Raw genomic sequence first — 22005 nt, forward strand, 5'->3', positions numbered from 1 at the left:
TATTTCTTCTAATTAATTTCCATTCAATGTGCATTAACTCATGCACTGGGCCACTAGTCTGTATAATAACAGACCAACCTTGAATGGTTGTTGTGAAGATTAAATAAAGTGATGCATGTGTTATGGTCTAACAGAGGCCTGACACAATTCAGGCATTCAGAGCACATTCAGTAATTTTTAAAAATTACTATTATACTTTTGAGTAAAGCTACAAAACCGACTTATGATGGCATTTTAAAATCTTTTTCTGAGTAGCTAAATTCTTGTTAATTTCTAAGGGCACTCTTGGCTATGGAAGCTTTAGGTCATGTTACTATAGCAATGATTTCTTGAAACCACTGCAGACTTACTTATTTAAAGACTGAGGTTAATTATTCCTACAACATAATTGGTGAGCAAATAAAAAAATATTTCAGTTATTAATATTGATCTAGAAAATAGGTTATTACTGCCAGAAAGGAAAAGAGACTACTCCCAAGAAAAGAATTAAGCTTGGTTTGCTTAGATGTTCAAAGGGATGTAGCGAAGATAAATTTTGTAGTACCAAATATATGAAAATTCTGGAGCTATTGAAGGAATACTGTGGGAGGCGTTGGGCATCCTTAGGACACTACAGCTGAGACAGAGTCCTGTGGCCTGTCAATGCCAAGGAGCTCAAACAGGAGCCTCTGGAGTTAGGTTGGCAATTGACTCCTGCCTTTCTCTGATTCAAAGGGCCCTACTGGTGGTATTGTGTCAAAGCAGTAAATTCCTGAGAAGAGAGATACCATTTGAAAGAGTACCTCAATCTTACTAAAATAGTGCTAAATAATATGTATTTCAGCCCTCCTATGCCAAAAAATTCCCCTGACAATAATTTGGACATTGTCATGCAATTTAATGTATGCTTTCTGTTTTGGAGAAGCCTTTTAAACTTGGCTTCCTGTTTTTATTTTCTAACATGCTGTTTTCAGGGAGAATTTTGGCATAACTCTCTGCCTTATTTAAGCCTTATGATTCATGTCCAGAGGGATCATGTATCAAAAACAGATGTATAATACATAAGTTATGGGGACTACCCTTAGTATTTATCATTTCTTTGTACGTGAAACAATTCATGTGAAAGTACTTTGTAATTAGCAATGATCTTTAAATGTTATTCTTTTAAAATTATTTTTTTTTTACTAAAAAAATTCTTATCTTTCTCTGCACATATTGGGATCTAATTTGCAGGCTATTCCTGTTATTCACAGACTGCAGTTGATTGATGATGCCTTTTCCTTGTCTAAGTGAGTATATTTTCTTCTCACATGGTTTTAGAGTTCACCTTGAGAATTTATCATTATGAACTTCATCACTATGAAGTTGGTTCTTTAGCATATCCAGGCCATAACTTCTCAAGATTAGGATCAAATTCTGTAGTTATAGTGGAATTTTATTACATAAAAGTGCCTGGAATGTGCAACAACATGGATGAAACTTGAGGGCATTATGCCAAGTGAAATAAGCCTGTCACAAAAAGAAAAGTACTGTAATATTCCACTTTACAATGAGGTGCTTGGAGTAATCAAAATCATAAAGATTTAAAGCGAAATGGTGGTTGCCAGGGGTTAGGGGAAAGGTGAAAAGGGAAGATATTATTTAATGGCTACAGAGTTTCAGTTTTACAAATGAAAAGAGTTAAGGAGACAGATGATGGTAATGGATGCACAAAATTATGAATGTATTTAATACTGCTGAACTGTACATTAAAAATGGTTACAATGACAAATTTTATATGTATTTTCCCACAGTAAAAGAAAGACAATTTAAAAAGTCCTATAAAGAAAGAGCAATAATGTCTATTATAATTAGAAAGCCACCAAGAAACAATGTTTTGAGAGAAAGAATATGTTCTTCTCAAGTCAAACCTTGGCATTCAATTATAATCAAAGTCCTATATATTTTCAATTAAATTAACTTTGGTATAAGATTTAAACTAATTATGGAGAATTTTTAAAGGGTTTTAACAGAATAGCAAAGATAACTCAATGTTTTGAAAGAAACACCTTAAAGGAAAAGTTTGAAAAGGATGTAGTAGAGATGATATAAAGAGAAAAAAGATAATAGTGTTTAAATATTTATAGGCTTATTATAAAAAGCATAAGAACCATTATTTTTAAAGTATCAATCAGGAATAAAAACTTACGTAAATTACAAGTCATTCAAGCTTACCTTTGTAAACTCTAGTAAATGTTAAAATGGATAAATTTAGGAAGATTGTGTTCATATTTTTCTGCGATATTGAGTGTTAAGGAAATAAAGTAGCTGTCATCTAAAAAACGAGTTGCTGGAAGTAGACTATTAAAATTTTGAAGTAATTTATGATACCTGACGATGATGGCTGTAGGTATAATTTTAATGAGATATGACATGTATTTTAACATACTGCAAAATTATTGATTTTATTTATATCATCCTTATTCATTATGATATAAATAAAATGTGACATGTATATATATAAAAGCAGCTGGTAAGTATTTGACCAGGCAAATTAATATATGTTCAGAATTTAAATTTTCAGAGAATAAAATTAAGGAGTATACATAATAAATTATTTAGTGTGCTCACTCTCTCTTTGGCTTGTCCTATTTCTTGAATGAATGTCTGCTTATTTTATCTTTTATTTCTTTACCACATTTCCCCTCTGTAACTTGCAGCATACTTCCTTGCTCACTACTTTGTTGAAACTCCTCTCTGAGATTACCCTGACTTTGGTACTGTTGACCACCTCCTCCTGGAAACTTCTTTACTGGCTTCCTGAGACTTTAGTATGCAAACGTGGTTCTCCTTATGTATCTGACTTCTCTTCTTCTTGCTGCTGTGGGCATCCTAAGACCAGTGATGGTTGTGTTATTTTTTTCTATCTTCCCTTTGGATAATGCATGCGTTTTTAAAATTTCAGTGATTTTATTACGTACATGTACAGTGCCTAAAAGATATAAGGTACTCAATAAATGTTTTTGGAAGATATGTTGATGACTTCTAAACCTACATCTCTACTTGTCTCTTCCTGTCTTCTATTTATCCTGTGGTCATTTAAATTCAGCACCTGAGACACTGAACTTTATTTGTCTCTAAACTGCTCCTACTATCATTTTTTTCTCTCTGTCAAAGGTTCCACTATTCTTCCCATCACCCAAACTTGCAACATAAGAGATATCCTGAACTCCTGCACATTTCCCAAATAGTCACCATGTCTTATCTATTCATTCCTGGAAAAGTCTTTTGTATTCTCACCTTACTTACTACCTTCACTGTTTCCATACTAAGCCAAGCTTTCATTGTCTTTTGCTTGGCCTATTGCATTAGCTTCTCGCCTTTAGTGCCTTTGAATTCCATTCTATCTTCTTGAGCCCAATTATAATAAAATTTTTAGGCATCACCTTCATGATGGTACCCAGGTATCTAAACATCTTCCCACCACATGTAAATTCTATATCCTAACATTCATGGCTCTTTACAGTTTTGATCCACCTTTCCTATTAGGCCCCACCTTTCAACTATACACAAAAGAAATTCTCTGCTTCGGTTAGCTTGGTCTGCCCATCATATTAATTCCCAATAATCTTCTCTGACCTAAACTTTCTTCTTTTTTACTACCCATTTCAATCCTACCCAACCTTCATTGTTCTTCTCAAATTCCTACTCCAGGAGGCCTTCGCTGACTTTTCCATTACATGCCTGTTTACCGTCTTTGCTCCTTTATTGTATTCATTGTCTTTCTTAGGACCTTTTGTTAACATTTACTTATGCATAAATCTCAGCTCCTCATTGAAGTAGTAAGATCCTCAATAGTAGGAGAGCGTATTGTCCTATATTCTAGTTTGTGCTGGCAGAACATTAGAGAGAGAATGACTTTTAATTAATACTTGTTGAATGGAAACTATACTCTCATAAGAATGCATACTAAATGCACAAATATTCTTTTGCCCCATAATTAGGCCAATATTGGCCCTGGATTTTCTTTTTTTTTCTTTTTTTAATATATTTTATTGATTTTTTACAGAGAGGAAGGGAGACAGACAGAGAGTCAGAAACATCGATGAGAGAGAAACATCGATCAGCTGCCTCCTGCACATCTCCCACTGGGGATGTGCCCGCAACCCAGGTACATGCCCTTGACTGGAATCGAACCTGGGACCTTTCAGTCCACAGGCCGACGCTCTATCCACTGAGCCAAACTGGTTCGGCAAGGGCCTGGATTTCTATAAAATCTCCAGGAATTTGGGTGCACATACCAAACTGAAAGGGAGGGTTGGTCAACATTGCTTGGTTCCCATCTTATCAATGAGATGGGACCTTTGCCCTCTAGCTTCTTGATTTCACATACTTTATAAAGTCAAGCATTGACGCATGGAACAAATATGGAAAGTGTGCAAATCATTTTTAGCAAGTGAAGGTTTTTTAGTGTGTGTTTTTAAACCAAACAGAAACAATTATATTGAGATTGAAACAGCACTTGATTTAACCAAGTACCTTGCTGAAGAAGATGAAATCATAGTATGGCATACAGTCTTGGTGAACCTGCTACCCAGCAATTTTGTTTCTGATGTGGGCAACTATGATACATACACATTATTAAAGGTAATTTCATTCTTTGTTTGTGGTTTAAAAGAATCCATTCTTCCTCATTCTATATTCTAAAGAACATCTGTGAAACAGGCCTTTCCAAAATTAGTTTATTTATATATATAACTAATTAATATATACATATTCTTTTTTTTTTCCAAGGAATGATTGATTATTCTTAAAAGAAAATACCTTAGTCATAAACCTGGTCTAGGAGATGAGTATGATAGAAGTTTAGAAAGGTATTTAATTCTCATGGAAGTGGCAATGTATCCTAAGAAACCAGAAGTGGATAGATATGGTATGCCTTTTTGCTTACAGAAAAGGATAGTATGCATTTGCAACTATTTTCCTAAAAGATTGTTAATCAAACAGAATGACGTTTTACAGACCTATATGCATAAATGAGATGCTTTGATTTACAGGGCCAGCACTTAAAACCAGAGAAGTGAGTTCCAGAAAAAGTAACGTTTCAAAGCTGCTCTTGATGTTGTGAAGAGAGTGAGGGAAATTAGACTTAATGACTAAAGACATAACATGCCATCATAACTGAAACAATATAAAAGGAGAAAAGTTCCATCATTCGGTTTTAAACAGTGATCATAAGAAAGATAGCACAGGTAGAATCAAAGCCTAAGTTAGGGAGCAAACCTTTGGAGAGTTAAGGGCCACAAACAAACTGGAAAGTAAGTTCGGTGAGGATTCCAAGTGAGTTGCTGAGGCAGTTTGAGGCTGAAATCATAACTACCTCAGGGTTCCATACTTTCTTGTCTTTACTGTCCAAAGTGCTGATGGAAACTTACTAGAATGTGGGATTGGTGACCAATAGAAGGCACTTTAATATTTGTGGAATCAAGGAAACTCATTGATTATATCTGATGACTGGGTTTGCATAAATAAGTAAAAACTAATATTTGTTTTTAAAGAATTTCAATGAATACATTTAATATTTCAATACAGGAATGTATAACTTTTATAATCTTATAATCTTATTTACTTCAGATTCAGGGCTTAAATTGTTTGAGACATAAATCAGTTCTTATTTTCTTGGAGGTTTATATATTAAACATGGAATTTTTAAAATAGAAAGTTTAAGTTTTAAATTTTTATACGTTTTTCTCATTTTTTATGATAACCAGAAATGAATAGGATGATATTAAGTTATAATAATAGCTAATATTTATTGATTTATTTGCCAGGCAGTATGCTTGCATACATCATATTGTTCAGTCTTCACAAAATTATAATAATGGTGTTATTGTAAACCTCGTTTTGTGTGAGAAAACTGAACCTATGCAGGCTACACATTACTAACAAATAAAATAAACCAGTTACACATTACTAACAAATAAAAATCATTTCTGAAGACATATCTGTCATTATTAATGTCTCTTCAGATAAAGAGAAATGCAATGCAAATTCAGTGTTGTGAGCTAGACTAACAGTATATTTTCTTTATTGTTTATAGAAGTATCTATTAAAGAGACTGACCTCAATATGGAATCATTATTCAACTATAATTCGTGAAAATGTGACAGCATTGCAAGATGACTATTTAGCTTTGTAAGTATTTTTAAATAGTAATAATTGCATAAAATTATTCATATTAATAAATAGGCTTCCATACTTACATCCTAACATCTTAATACCTATGATTCACTGAGAGATTTTTATATACTATTTTGGGACAGTAGCTTTGAGATTGATGAGCTACATGTATCCTAATAGGAAATAATAGTTTGGGATTTTAATTTACCCACAAAGCACATATTGTGTATACACAGAAAATTTTAAAAATATATATTTTTTATTGTTGATATTATTACAGATATCTCCCATTCCTCCCCTCCTTTAACCCCCTCCTCCAAACCCCTACCTATACCTCCCAGGTACCCTATTGCTTGTGTCCATGGGCTATGCATATAAGTGTATAAGTTCTTTGGTTTATCTCTTCTCGTTCTCCCAATGCATATTGAGGTATGTTAGTCTGTTCCATGCCTCCATGCTTCGGGTCTTATTTTGTTGGTTAATTCATTTTGTTCATTAGATTCCACAAATAAGTGACATCATGTGACATTTTATACAGGAATTTATAGCTCTGTATTCGCAAATCTTACTGGTTGAAATTGTAAGTATGTCATACTAATGGTGAAGGGCTGTGCTAAGCAAAGTCAGCCTATCCCAGTGAATTAAAGGGGCCCCTCTGTATATTACTGGCGACAGAAATTCAATCACTGTGCAGATTTTATGAGAGGTTGGCAGTGAAATATATCAGTCATTGTGTATGATCGTAAGTGTTATAAATGATTTTCAAATCATTGATTTGGTGAGAAGTAAGCACGTTGTCATAATGATCCAGGAAGGGGGTGAAAGGCAGAATACAGCTCTGCTGTCGCCGGCTTCCCTGTGACCCAAGGCCATGTGTGTATGCTGGGCTTCTAGATTTAGGGAGGGAGTTTGTGATCAGCTATGGTACAGGGATTATATTTACAGCACTAGTCACATCAACTTTAAATCAATTAGACCGAACAAGAAATACAAAGCATACAAAATGTGATTATTATCTCTCATGAGTATCCTTCTGAGAGAGGAGAAAATTTTAGTGCTAGGACCTGTGACTAAGGACATAGGGTTGAATGGACAAGTAGATTAAAGATGGGGAGGACTAGTTGGAATAGTGAATGTGTAGGCATGTGTGAATAAACAGGAAGGCAAAAGTGTGCTCAAAAACGCAGGCATGGCCCTAACCAGTTTGGCTCAGTGAATGGAGCATCAGCCTGTTGCCTGAAGGGTCCCAGGTTCGATTCTGGTCAAGGGCTCATGCCCCAGTTGCAGGCTTGATCCCCAGTGTAGAGCATGCAGGAGGCAGTCAAACAATGATTCTTTCTCATCATCGATGTTCCTATCTCTCTCTCTCTCCCTCTCCCTTCCTCTCTCAATTCAATAAAAATATATTTTTTAAAAAAAAAACAAAAACACGAAGGCAGCACACCTGTTAACTAGCCAAAACCTTGGATTAGTTAATTGGCCTAAAGTGACCTGCTTTTTTGTAGCATCCCAAGACGAGTTCTCTGCAGCCAGCTTGGGATGGGTGGGGAGGGACAGTGTGTGTATAAATGAATGCTCAGAGCTGTCTTTCAGAAGGCCTCCACCCTTGGGCATTCCATTTCTGCTTATCAGAGAGTCAGGTCAAGCCGAGTTGAAACTAGAGGGTGGAGGAATAGAGATTTGGCTCTTGCATTTTCTGGAACTTTATGGCCACTTTGATTTCCTTTACCTTTTACTTCAAACTTGGGGAGAGCAGGAAGATACACCCCACACACTGCTTATCTGGATTTATAATTGTTCTTCACTGTATTCTTTTGAACTTACTTGTTTTGAACCATAATGTGTACCCCTTCTCAGCTATAAAAACAAAACAAAACCTCTATCCTTTTTCTGGCCATAAATATAATAGCCAGGAGGAGTTGAAGAAGAAACAGAAATTTAAGCAAGGAAAAGCACATGGTTGAAAGAGAGAGATAAACCATTCCTTTCCATGTATAAAGAACTTCCTTTTTAAGAGTATTAGATCAAATACTCTAAAGTCATTTTTAATCCACAAGGCAATTATTATAAAAGGGAGGAGAAGTAAATTGATAACAGATGTGGAGTCTGTGTACACCATGTGTGATTGAGGGAGATAAAGGATGGCAGTAATTTATTTCTAACTTTTCAAAAAATACCAGTCCTAGGAGCTTATTTGGTGCCTGACAGGCTCTCAGAAAACATTTCTCTGAATCTTAAACACATTCGTTATCCACAGAAGCTTTTCTTCTTCTTTTTTAGCAAACTTGATGTTATTGGAAGGATGTTTTAAAATACCCATATTTTTATGAAACATATTCTTGGAGGGAGAAAAAAATAATGTGGTAATGCAAAATAAAATGTTTTCCTTTGACTGTTCCTTCAAGAATATCGCTGGAAAAACTTTTTGCGAGTGTGTGTTTCTTGGGCCTTGAGGACTGTCTTCAGCTGTCAAGAGAACTCTTCAAAGACTGGATGGACAATCCAGAGAATGAGTAAGATAAATACTGCAATTGCACTGGTCTTTGTCCTATTTCAACACCAGCAATCTTTCTACCTTTTTGATGCTCTCACTCTGGGAATGATTGTTTTGTTTTCACTTGGGTAATCTCTCCTACAATTTTATTCAAGTATCTTTCTTTAAAAAAAAACTATCTAATGTAGGTCTGTTCATAACAATAGATTAGAACTTATACAGCGATTGTCACTCAGGATCTATCATTGCCAGTGCATTCCCTCCCTATAAGCACTTATGCTTATTTTGAGTCTTATTTAGGTTGTTCTTTATTATATACATACATACATCAGAGCAACTCTTTTTTTTCTATTTGTTTGCAGTCTCTCAGAGAGCTGAGGCTAGGACTCTATTCATATATCACCTCAGAGATGGACTGTTAGGAAATGTGATAGTAAGATATGAAACCAAACTTATCAGCATATACTTACCATTTGTACTACTCTAATTTATTTCTCCCCTAAACCCCTTTCTAAACTAATTTGACAGTCTCATCTCATCACGGTAACACTAATGATAGTTCCCACAGTTGCCTTTCTAGATCCCTACTTTTGCTCTTTATATCTGAGATCACAACATTTTTTTCTAGCTACATAGTTCTGAATATATGACAACCCATAAACACAAGTAACATGTGTATAACTCAACTACTATGAGAAATATCATCACATGTTATACTTTACAGAATACCTTATCCAATTAAAACTGTGATTTTATGTTACGGCATTGCCTCGGGAAGTGATAAAGAGTGGGATTTTTTGTTACATATCTACGCCAATAACACAAATGAAGAAGAAAGGAATCAACTTGCTTATGCAATGAGCTGCAGTAAAGACCCATGGATACTTACCAGGTGATTATGGACAACTTACCTTGAAAGTTCCTGGTGGAAGAGTGCAATTAATAAACGAAAGGGAGAAAAGTATCACTGTGCTACGATAACAATTAATAAATATTTGTGCATCATTAACTTGGAATCATATGGGATTTTGATTCCATTTATTTAAATTAACTTCTTGTATTGGATAATTTTTACATATTTATTTTCTGCAAATGCATTTTTACAGATATATGGAATATGCCATCACTACATATTCATTCAATTTTAATGAAACAAATATAATTGAAGTTGTGGCAGCATTTGATGTTGGCCGATATGTCGCAAAAGACTTTTTAGTCAACAATTGGCAAGCTGTGAGTGAAAGGTAAGAACAGGATGTGAGACCGCTCTTTCATTTAGGTCGTGAGTTTGGTGCTGGAAGCACAGAGTCAGCCTGGCTAGGTCACAAAAGTCCTTTGCACTGACTAGAAAAGGCATTTAGTTTCACCATAAACTGGTCGTGTTATGGAAGAGAAGGTCACTTGTCTTCAGTTCTGGCTTTCTGAATAAAGATAGATTTGCATGGGATAGTTTTATACCACAGTTTCCCTATTGTGCCCGCTCAGAAGTTTGAAAGCGAGATTAGAGCAAGTCACATTTTCTTGGTGCATGTACATCAGCCATTTGTTTATTTTGTGAAGTGCATCGCCATGTCTTTATGAAACAACAATACCCATCATTACATCAGCCTGGATGTTGCTTGTGTACTTTACTTGTCAGATTCCCTTTTTGTATGCCTGGATTCCATAGTCTTGAACTTTTTAATATTTCTCATAATTTAAGACTAATCTGTTTGCTTCCTAGCCCATCTATTGGGTAATGTATACATTGGCATACAGATATCAGACAGCAGGCCCTGGATGGCTGGTTTTTCTAGAACATTACTTAACCATGCATTCCTAATAATCACATGCTATGTAGAGTGAGCAGATTCGAAGTAGCCAACAGTTCAGGTACAAGCAACTGTAAAGTAGAAAGCTAGATTGTATAAATAAGTTCTTTTGAAACAAAATATTTTTAGCATAAAAATGTTTAAGAATGTGAATATGGTTCTCTTAAAGAGCAAAATAATGGAATGGGGTGCATTTTTTGGTGTGTGTGTGTGTGTGTGTGTGTGTGTGTGTGTGTACATTTATTGAACATCCAGACAGCACCAAAAAATGTAGTTTTAAATCAGAAATAAAAAATGTGTAGATAAAAGCTTATTTGTACAGTACCATTAAAGGCTCATCAGTGGAATTTGAGAAAATTGTCTTTATCTCCTGCTTTAAATGACTTATCATTCTAGGTTTATTGCTTCAGAGAGTGTTATAAATTCCTTAAATTCCCTGGGATCCCTAAGACCTTTGGGATAAATGGTGTTTTCATTTTTGCTGAAGTTGTTAAAGATAATGCCCTCCTTCCTAGGTCCTACTTCTCACTGGGAATTCGGCTATAAATCAGAATTATGTCCACAGGTCCCCTTGTTCCATGAGGTTTCAGAGATGCGCCCACCCCCTAGGGTTGTATCTTTTCTCTTTCCCTGGAGCTTGTAATAAAAACTTCACCCCATGTTCACTCTAGGTCTGAAATGCCTGCCTTTTCATCTGTAATCTTACTATGCACTGTAAATGTTCATGTAAACAAAGTATCCTTTTGCTAGTAGATCAGTCCTATCAGGATAAACACAGATGAGAAAGTAACTTATCCATTTGACTTGGGGTGGTGAACACACAATACAGTGTACAGATGGTGTGTTATGGAATTGTGCACCTGAAACCTGTATAATTTTGTTACCAGTGTCACCCCAATAAATTCAATACAAAGGAAAGAAAAAGAAAATAAGTTCTCTAACCCTCTCATTTGGAACGGGAAGTGGAATATCTATTTATTGTTTGTCTATGACCATTAGGCTCTTCTCTAAAATTAAAGACATGTATTTATTAATTCTAAAGTTCTTTCTAGTAATAAAGTATTTTGGTTTTACTCTGATAAGACACAGTTAGTTTCAGCTGTTGTTGGGGATATAAAGTGATTAGAATGTGGAGATGGAGGCAGAGAGGGCTTTGGGGACTCAAAGGGAAGGAAGGGAATTGAGCGAGGTTTGAACAGGCAGATTTGGGAAAAGTCACTTTCCACATGGAAGGACTAAAAGACTGACTTGGAATGAGTCACATCCCTGGCTGGAACTTGGGGCTCTGGAAAGGGGGAGACAGGGGAGGTCACGGGGTTGAATTGAGCACACTGCCAATAGCAGTTCAGAAACATCTGCTCCCCTTGACCACGCCCAGGACTCTTCTCAGAAGGCCCAATCTGAAAATACATTTTGGAATATTTGCTTGAGTAAAACATCTTCAGCTTGCTCCTGCTCCTCCCTCCCTTGTGCAGACATTGCACTGGTCTCTGAGGGGTAATTATTTAACTGTTGGACCAAGATGATCCTTTGAGCACTCATCTAAATGAAGGAACCTCCACTGACCATAAAGACATCTTTCAGGTTACAGGAAAATCAATATGTACATGTAGATGTGGGTAGATTCTATGGAAGAATGTGTGGATAGGGATGGAACACCAGGATTTTTGTGATCTTTTGTTGTATGTGGTAGAAGTTATATTTATGCCCTTATCACCCTTGTTAAGTTGCTTTTAGCTTTCTTAAAACAATGTGGATTTCACAGCCAACAGGAAAACACTAGTTTTGTTTGAATATAGACTATAAGGTATAATCAGTTTCAAACTCAACTGGCCCAAAATGAATCTTCACTTTTCCTTTCCAAACACTCGATTTCTCCTCCAAATATTGTTATATTGCCTAGAGTCCTAAGCTTGAAACTTGCACTTATTTTCACTTCCATTCTGTTGTGTTTAATGATGGGGAACACAGAGTGGAACAGGTTAAGTGGGAGCACAAGGGAACTGCGTGAGTTGAGATGTGGTTGGAGTGGACCCATTCCCACCACCTGCCACTGGATTGGGCTGGATGCCTTGGTGCCCCATGCTTGCCTAGTGGCCATGCTTGCCACAGGAAGTCAGACATGGCAGGGGAAGGGAGAGGAGAGAAGGAGAAATGTGAGAAAGGAAAGAGGCAGAATGCAAGCCAAACTAGAATACCCATATCACCGTGTCCACACTAGCATTGAATGTTATCAGTATTTTTTAAAGGGTGACTATGCTGACACCCCCTGGCTCTTGTCTTGATATTAATTAGAATGCATTTGACTAGGGCGGAGATAAACTACTCGTAAAGTATGTATTTTTGTTTAATATTTCAAAGAGATTGCTCTCGCAACAACAGTGACAAATCCTCTCTGTCTCAAAAATATCTCTGCTTGAAGCTTGCAAGACCAGGAAGGAATGATGTGTGCCAGGTGCTCTGATAGATGCCACAACATACATTATCTCATTTACTCCCCAGAACAATGCTTCTAACTATATGTTATTCCTCATTTCTACAACTTATGAGTTGCCCAAGGTAACTTCAAATTGGGCCTCACCTGTTGGGGTAACCTTTCTTCTGGATCTGGTAGAAAATCCCATAGTTAGCACCTTATGTAGTTTTCCACTTTTTTTTTTTTTAAGCTTGGGACTTGGTTCTTTGCAAATTTTGCCAAGTTTCTTGAGTCACCTCACAGGCTTTTCATACCTGGCCAATAAAAATGAAAAATAAGAAATATTTCCACTTTCCCCACAGAAACAAGTTTGCTTGTCTGAATTACATGTAGACTGTCTCTTGTCCTCTACTTTGCTCAAGTAAACACAGTTTACACTATAGCTGGAGATCTAAAAAGAACAAAAGCACTGTTTTCTCTTACCCTTGTTTGTGTAGTATGCCAACATTAACTCTTATAATTTTTAATTTCAAGTATACTTTTTGAAATAAATTGTGTGTATAATTATCAAGCCAGTCCAACCATTTCTTATTCAGTCTGTATTAACCCTATCTTAATTTTCTTTCTTTTTTAATGCATCCAAAAGTCTTTATTTACTTTTATAACTACAGCACCACTTTGGGCAGGTATGTATCTGTTCTTTCTCTACAGCAACACTTCATGGCTTTTTTTTTTTTTAGATGATTTTCATTGGGTATCAGGGGCACTAAACTAAGGAGGAAGTTTCAGTGACCACGCTTGTTTGAGGGAATGTAAATAGAGTAGAACCACGTACTTAGCCATGAGAATCTCAGATGATATGGATCCCCTTTCCAAAAAGCACATACAAATACAACATTTTTAATGAGCTTTCAGTGTATTTTAGTCAGAGTTTAAAAAAATACAAAAAAACCCACTGTTTTTAAGGGACATAATTTGCATATTTATTTACTCCCTTACAAATTTTCTTAATTTGAGGTATGTGACGGCTATTCTAACCACCTCATTTAAAAACATTAAAACAGTTGACATTGTTATTGTTTTTAAAAAGAGTTTTTTTACATTTAAGTGAACTAAAAACTATGTGTTACACAAATCAGTATTTAAATATAAATATTTTTAGTGCTAATAGAATTTTTTATTGATTTTAAAGAGATAGGAAGGGAGACATCAATTTGTTGTTCCATTTATTTATGCATTCATTGGTTGCTTCTTGTATGTGCCCTGACCAGAGATTGAACCTGCAATCCTGGCATATTGGGATGATGCTCTAACCAACTAAGCTACCTGGCCAGGGCTAGAATTTTTTATATAATAGATTTTCTATTAAAAGATGAGGGTAAACTAATTCGTACATGTTTTCTTTTAGATGTTGGAGATAAAAATTAAAAGGGGCTATATACTTAGCATTTATCTGGCAAATAAAATATAGCTTTGTCTTGTAAAACATTTCCTAACTCTGATTAGCATCTTGTTGCTTTGCAGGTATGGAATACACTCGTTGGTTACTATAATGTATTTAATAGGGAGAACCATAAGTACAGATTTACAGGTCATGGAGGTAAGTACTTTAGATATTATGAATTATAATGATAAGTTGGAAGCCACTTTTTTGTGTCATTTAGAGTTGCTAAAATTAAAATGCTTATCTGAATTATAACATTCTATGCTTGCATTGGTGCTGAAATAACTGTACATGAAATGTTTTTTAATTCTATCTTGCTCTTGAGGGTTGGACATCATTCTTTCTCACCTGAATTACTTTAGTAGACTCTGGCCCAAGCTCCCTGGCCCAGGCTGGGCTTGCCTCCATCCATTCTGCACATTGCTACTGTTCCCAAAGCTTCAGTAGCTTATCAGTTTTTAGGAAATTTTCAAATCTTTTCATTAACACACGAAGCCCTTAATAATCTGGACCCTGCCTTACCCTCTAGCTTCATTTTTGCCCAGCTCACCACTGAGTATCTGAAACCAAGAGACAGACCACCCCCAAGTACTTTCCCTCTAGCTATACTCCACCACTTACAGATTTTCTGAAATTATTAGGTTGTTTTACATTTTCTAGATTTCAGAACCCTGTCCTTGACTGGATAATTCCTAATCATCCTTTAAGACCCTGCTCCAACCACCTATTCCAGGAATTTTTTATGAACCGATTTATATCTGTCCTTCCTCCATACTCCCAAATCATCCCATCAATATCTTTATTACAGCACTTACCACATTATACTGTAATCAGTGTGTGCATATGTCTACTCTATGATGGTAAAACAAGCTCCCTGAGGACAGAGACCATATTTTAATTATAACTGTATTCTAAAATCTAATGTGGGGCTTGCTGTTTCTAGCGTCTGCTTCCCTCTGGGCTGAATTTCTTCTTAGGCAGGCTTTCTTCACATGGATGCAAACATAGGTCCAGCCTTACATGATCCTTAGCATCCTCAGTTGTAGAAAAAGGAATACCTTTTCACCCAGCTTCAAGTTCCAGTCCTGAAGTTAGAACTCTGATTGGTCCTACTTGGCTCACATGCACCAATCACCATGTCCAGGGTGAAGGAAATACTCTGATTGGCCTAACCTGGGTCATTTGCCCACATTTGGAACCAGCCCCACCCAAACCACAGACACTGAGATAGGGAAGGAGTAGTTCTGGAAAGAAAAGGGAAATCCTATAACCACAAGGTAAACTGAGTCGCAAAAGCAAATGTCTACAAAAAAGCAACACACAAAGTAAAACAAGAATAAAATATAAATACAACCTCTACACACCCAGCAGCACAGGTAAAATTAGAAAGATTGGCAATACCAAAGGTTGGCAAAGATGTAAAGCAACTGGAACTCTTACCCTACTGGTGGGACTGTGACATGGAAACTACTTTGGAAAACAGTATCTCTACATGTCGATTAGACGCATGGACCCAACAATTCCACTTTAAGGTTTTTACTCAAAAGAAATGGAAACCTATGTCCACACAAAGACTTGTACCTGAATGTCCCTAGCAGCTTTATTCACATTAGCTAAAACTGGAAACCAAATGTCCATCAATAGGCGAATGGACAAGGAAAATGCAATATATCCACACAATGGAATTCTACCCCACAATTTTAAAAAGGAACAATTTTGTGTAGCAACATGGATGAATTTCAAGATGATTGTCCTGAGCAAAAGAAACCAGAGACTTTTTAGGAAATGCAAACTGATCCGTAGTAACAGAAGGTAAATCAGTTGTTGCCTGGGACAGAGGGAGGGATGACCTGAAAAGGGCAGGAAGAAACTTTGGTGGGCCATGGAAATGGACTGTATCTTGATTGTGGCTATGGTTTCACAGGTGTATACAGAGATCCAAACTCGACTTGTATACTTTAAAGCTTATGTATATAAATTTTATCTCAATAAAGTTGATGACGAGTAAAAAAAAAAATACATGAGTAAATATTAACTATGGCCTAGAACTATATTAATAAAAATAGGAAGGGCCTGTGTAAATAAGAAAGGAAAATCAACTCCCTGCCCCAGCAAGTAAACAAATAAATGTTTAGGACATAAAGCCTGAAATTTGATCCTGAGCAAGAAAAAAAGAAGCAGTCAGTTATGTAGTTGTTATAAAGAGAGAGAGGAAGAACTGCTAATTCCTGAAGGAATTAGCTTTGTTTCAGTTTGGCTTGCCTGAAGATGAACTGTCAGGACCTGATTTATCAGGGATTCCCTGGATCAGAGTGTGAAGGGCACACCCAGAAATGCTGGAAAGAAGGCTTGGAATCCTGTGGAGTCTTCTAAAGTGTATCAGTTTATCTTTGTAGTTTATCTCTACAGAACCCAGTAAAATTTTATTGTTTTTCATTTTTAATTTTTGTTGATTTTTAGAGAGGAAGGGGTGAGGGGGAGAGAGAGAGATAAAGAGAGAGAGAGAGAGATTGGTTGACCCCTGCATGTGCCCCAACCATGAATGGAACCTGTCTGTCACCTTTTGGTGTCTGGGATGATGCTCCAACCAACTGAGCCATACTGGCCAGGGCTTGTTGTTGTTGTTTAATGAATGAAGGTTGTATAAATTTAGCAGTCTTCAAAGTTCCAAAGCTCTGTAGTCACTGATAGTTTATTTAAAACTAGAGGCCTGGTGCACAAAATTCATGCATGGGTAGGCCCCCTAGGCCTGGCCAGTGATCAGGGCCGATTGGGGCCTTCGGCTGCCAGCCGGGACCTCCCTTCCCTAGCTGCCGGCTGCTGGCAAGGGTCTTCCTTCATTCCACGTCATCCCCTGGTGGCTAGCACACGTCATAGCAAGCAATTGAACTCCCAGTTGAACTCCTGAGGGGACAATTTGCATATTAGGCTTTTATATAGAGAGATAATGTAAAAGTGGATTTAGCAGTGATTACATTTTTACAATTTTGAAAACAAGTTAGCTATTATGAATATCCTTGTCAAAAACCTATTAAAGCCCAATAGTCCTCCTATAATGTATTAATTCACATGATAATATAAAAAATAATTACTAAAAAGAGGATGAAAAGGAAGTCACATGAGTCCCTTCTCCTTCCAGACCAGCATAGTTTCTATATACTCTTTGCTTCTCTTGCTCTGTTCCTTATACACTACCCTGTTGGAGCCTGGCCGCACTCATGCTCTCAAGCACACATGAAACCCCCCTACAATGTCACGGACCCAACTCCCCTCCCACTCACTGCAGGTACATGATCATATGGGGTTGTGGGGAGGTGGATTCCACTGCCTGGTAGGTATGGACAGGCGTGGAAGAGGGTGGGAGGTTCTGGTTCCTTAATCTACTTTTTCCAGAATGTTCCTTTTCTTTTACATTGTAATTAGCCTTGATAACCCTATTACTACTGAATTTTAAGTGCATTAGGGTTTAAATGACATTTTGTGAGCACGGGTACACTGTCATCTCACATGTGCTAAGTTCTAATTCTCTGAAGGAGAAATAGACTAGGAATATAACTAATTAGTCAATTGGCATCTGGCTTGTACATAGTATTGCATATGTTCCTATAGCTTAATGCTTGACTTGACTCAATGAAGGAATTTAGCCAATGGACAAATCCACTATCTAAATATCTATAGTAATAAAAGGGTAATATGCTAATTAGACCGGACATCTTCCTGACGTCATTCTGGACATCCTTCCTTACCAAGCTGGGGCTGGAGGGAAGCCATCCTGGGTCTTGGGTGCCTGTGGGCAGCCAGAGGAAAGCCAGCCTGGGCCCCAGGTGCTGGAGGGAAGCCGGTGCCAGCAGCCAGGGGAGGGAAGGACTACTCTTGCATGAATTTTTGTGCATTGGGCCTCTAGTTCTTAAATAAAGGATAACATCTGTAAAGACACAGATGTTGTGTGCCAGTTTTGAGCTTTGAAAGTTGCAAAGTATTTTTTGAGATAAGAAAAGGTCTCACTCTACCTCTGTCCACAAATTTTGTCTAATATCTAGTATGCATTCAGTAAATCTTTATTGACCACCTACTAGGTGGCTGGGGAATAGAGCAGTGAATAAAATAGAGGAAGTTCCTACATCATGGAGCTTCTGGTCTACATCTGACTCTTCAGGGTAGGTGGTCTTCACACATTGCCACCCATTCCAACTGTCATTGGCCATTTGCAAAATCATGTTGCGACGTAGAGTGAACCGTCCTGTTTTGTCTAAATGAGGAGTCAGATTGCCCTGACCGTCTCTTTGTCCTTTCAGCTGCAGCAGTTTTTCAGCCCCATGTTGGAGGAGCACCAGAGGCTCGAAGTTCATGCCAAATTACAGGCAATAAAGAATGAAAATCTGACAAACAAAAACCGAAGTGCCAGGATAGCTGCATGGCTACGGAAAAACACATAATTTAGTGGCCACTTTTGGCATTTCCCCTTGTATATTATACTGTAGTTTGCTGACTGTTTTGTCTTCCAATACTTTGTGAGTCTAGAAAACCACATGTTTTGTTATTTGTATTTCAGTCACATTTACTACTCAGCGTCCTGTTCCTCCCTTGTTGTCACGCTGGCTCTGAGCTCACTGATTGCTGAGGAGTTTTCCAGCACTGCTGCATTTTAGGGGAAGATTTCACTTCAAGTTGGGCTATAAAACCACAAAATTTACTTTAAATGCCTTGTAAAAAACAAATTTACCTTAGAAAGTCTTGCTTATTCTGTTGTGAAGGCCAGTAGAATATTAAATCATTGGCTAAATGAGCACATTCTTTTCTGAAGGAAATACAGATTTGCAATACTCTAGGGTTTATTTAGTTCAACTAGAGGCCCAGTGCATGAAATTCATGCACCGGGGAGGGGGGTTCCCTCAGCCCAGCCTGCAACGACACCAGCGTCCCTCACCCTGGCCCGAGGACCCTCCCCTTCCTTCCCTCCACATGGCCGGGGTGCAGATGCTGGACTCACGTTGCTGGGGCGACACCGCCAGCATCCCGCCCCAGCCACTAAGGATGCCACCATCTTTGTCATGGAGTGATGCTTAATTTACATATTACTCTTTTATTAGATACGGTATTTAAAAGAATAACGAGCAAGTAACACAACAGTGTAAAGAAGGAGAACCAGAAGAAGAATACCCCCTAGAAATCAGAAAAGCTGAAGAAAAGCAAGTTTTAAAAAGAAGGAATGGGCAATTTTATGAGCCATGTGAACTGCCCTAAAAGCAGGAAATGTGTCTTGTGCCTCTTTCTCTCTACCCAGAGTACCTAGGCATTGTGCCACACTTCACTTACTGGCTACTGAATGTATGATGTCACAAAAAGACCCAGGATCACAGGATCCTAAAGTACCTTTAGGCTGCTGTGTGGAGGCCAGATTGGAGAGGAAGGCTCTGCCTTGAAGCTCTTGACTGTATTTTCCTGTGGGAATGGACATTCTTTTAGCCAAAGTTTATGAGCAAAAATAATATGTCAACAGACAATAGCAATTATAGGGTAATCTTCAGCATAAAGGGATATGGTCAAATAAAGAGAAATGAAACTAACAGGCTAACCAGAATATACTCTTCACAGTTTTGCACTCGGGATTAGTTTGAAATGTGGTTTCATTTGGCCAAATTGAAACTACTTGTAGTTTGGACAACTTTAAACATTTTCATCAGTCACAATGTATGGAATTAGATTAGTTTTATTATCCCTGATAAAACCAGGACAGCTAAGGCAAATCACCCTACTCTAGAGTTTGTGTATATCTGATTTAATACTGTGCTTTAATTTTGATTTTGTAGAATGGGGATTAAACTACAGATCTCCTATCTACCTCAGAGTGATATTGTAAAAACTAAGGAATATGTCAATGAAAGGTCTTTAAATATCTAGAATAATAAAAGTGTAATATGCTAATTAGATCAGATGTCCTTCCGGACGACCTTCCAGACAAAGCTGTGGTGGCAGGGGCCAAGGCAGAGGCAGCTGCCATGGTGTAGGGGGCCAAGCCCCTTGCACGAATTTTGTGCATCGGGCCTCTAATGTTATATAAACTCAAGACAGTGTGATTTAAGGTTTTATTCCCTATTTCTTATATAAGTTAATGCAGCCACAAATTAAAATGTTATACAAAAATTCACTTGCATATTCGCTTCCTAAGAAGATGCTCCCTGTGAGTGGAGGCTATGAGACAACCATGAGGACAAACCAATGCACATTCTACTCAGATTTGACCATGGGTCACAGCTCAGAAAATTTTTCCTTGAAATTTAGAAATTTAAAATTAAAGCAATAAAATATCCCCATGTTTTCACATCGTTGTGTATGAGATATCTTATGTTTCCTTAAGCATTCTTTCTATATTTCCTTTTTTCCCCCCTCTGATCATCAATCTCATCTTTTGATAACCATGTCACATGTCTTCTCAAGTGCTTTTCTCTTCCTCCTCCTTCTCTCCTCCACTTCCAGCTCTTCCCTCTCTCCCTCGGACTCCTGTCTTCCTTCCTTTTCAGCGGCCTCGGCCTGGTTGACCATGTCCTCTGTCCTTGGTCTTCCTACCCTACTGTGTTCTCATTCCACCAAGGGCAGTTGGAGGCTGACACTCGGGGCCCCAGCAGGCTCTGATGCCTGTTGTTGGGTGATGCCAAGCACTGCCTGATTCAGACCATCTGCTAAAAATTCACATCCCATCTTAGCCTCTGTGGTGGTGATTAAATAGTGCTGGAAGTGGTTATCCAAAGTCAAATGCTCAAGTATTTGGTTAATAGTCCTTCCTCTAAATATGAAAAGGAATTTTGAATAATGTAAATGGTTTTCTGGCTTGAATAAAGCCAGTTACTTTGATAAGAATTACATTTTATTATATTGTACCTAATAATTGTATAAAAAGAAGTAATTATGAATTTGTTATTGTGACAGCAGTAAGTCAGGGAATGAAACTGCCAGATTTATCTAAATGGTGTAAATATTTTATTAACTAATAAGCCATCTTATCTATTAGCACCCCAACTATAAATAGTTTCTCTTTATACTGTTCATCCTAAGAAAAGTTAACAAGATGTACAATGTACTCATGGTTTTTTTTTCAATTTTGGTAATTAGAAATTAAAGTTTTCTTCACAATCTCATGCTTCTTTTCTGCTCAAACACATTCAATGACTTTAAGTGAAAGAACAAATGCCTTAGTCTTGAAGACTGGAGATCCTCTATAATTCAAACCCTGAGGCCAGTCTGTCTGTACAGTAAATCCATTCTGAGGAACAAATGAAAAAGCAAAATAAGATGAGATTTAAAAGGGAGCTCTACTTGATTACTTTTCCCGTTTACCCCAATAAATGCTATCTTTATTTCATCCAAGCTTTAGCAAATAAATATATCCAAAGCAAAGTCTTAAGGGTGCTTACAACTAAATATAGCTGGCGCCTCCACAAAGAATTGTGTAGCAGTCAGCAGCATTTGAAACCACACATATATTGCTTCCAGCTTGATCTTCTCTCTAATTCAACAAAATTCAGCAAAGATATTCATTACAACGCATAGGAGTTAATTGGACTCTTCCTTTCCCTTTCTTTCAAAAGAGTCAGCCCTAAAGGTGAGGCAGGGCAAGGTAGGCTTCTACAGCAGTGCTGGCCTGTGGCCTGGAAGGAGGTGGAAAAGCTTGAGGGGGGCAAAGAGGGAGTCCACATTGTGGGAG

At 37.3% G+C, this 22005-nt stretch overlaps 1 protein-coding gene across 1 annotated transcript in view; it reads left to right on the forward strand.

Moving 5' to 3' along the window:
* Positions 1 to 20618, forward strand: part of LVRN (laeverin) — a 61341-nt gene extending 40723 nt beyond the window's left edge. Inside the window, exons 13-20 of the mRNA XM_081088740.1 lie at positions 1213 to 1268; positions 4452 to 4605; positions 6059 to 6153; positions 8544 to 8651; positions 9357 to 9524; positions 9739 to 9876; positions 14384 to 14459; positions 18599 to 20618. Coding sequence (XP_080944866.1) covers positions 1213 to 1268; positions 4452 to 4605; positions 6059 to 6153; positions 8544 to 8651; positions 9357 to 9524; positions 9739 to 9876; positions 14384 to 14459; positions 18599 to 18739 — 936 coding nt within the window. The 3' untranslated portion in view covers positions 18740 to 20618. The remainder of the gene's footprint in view (positions 1 to 1212; positions 1269 to 4451; positions 4606 to 6058; positions 6154 to 8543; positions 8652 to 9356; positions 9525 to 9738; positions 9877 to 14383; positions 14460 to 18598) is intronic.
* The last annotated feature ends 1387 nt before the right edge of the window (positions 20619 to 22005 follow it).

This window comes from Myotis nattereri (genome assembly GCF_964212035.1).
Source record: "Myotis nattereri genome assembly, chromosome: 4".
NCBI classification, from domain to species: Eukaryota; Metazoa; Chordata; class Mammalia; order Chiroptera; family Vespertilionidae; genus Myotis; species Myotis nattereri.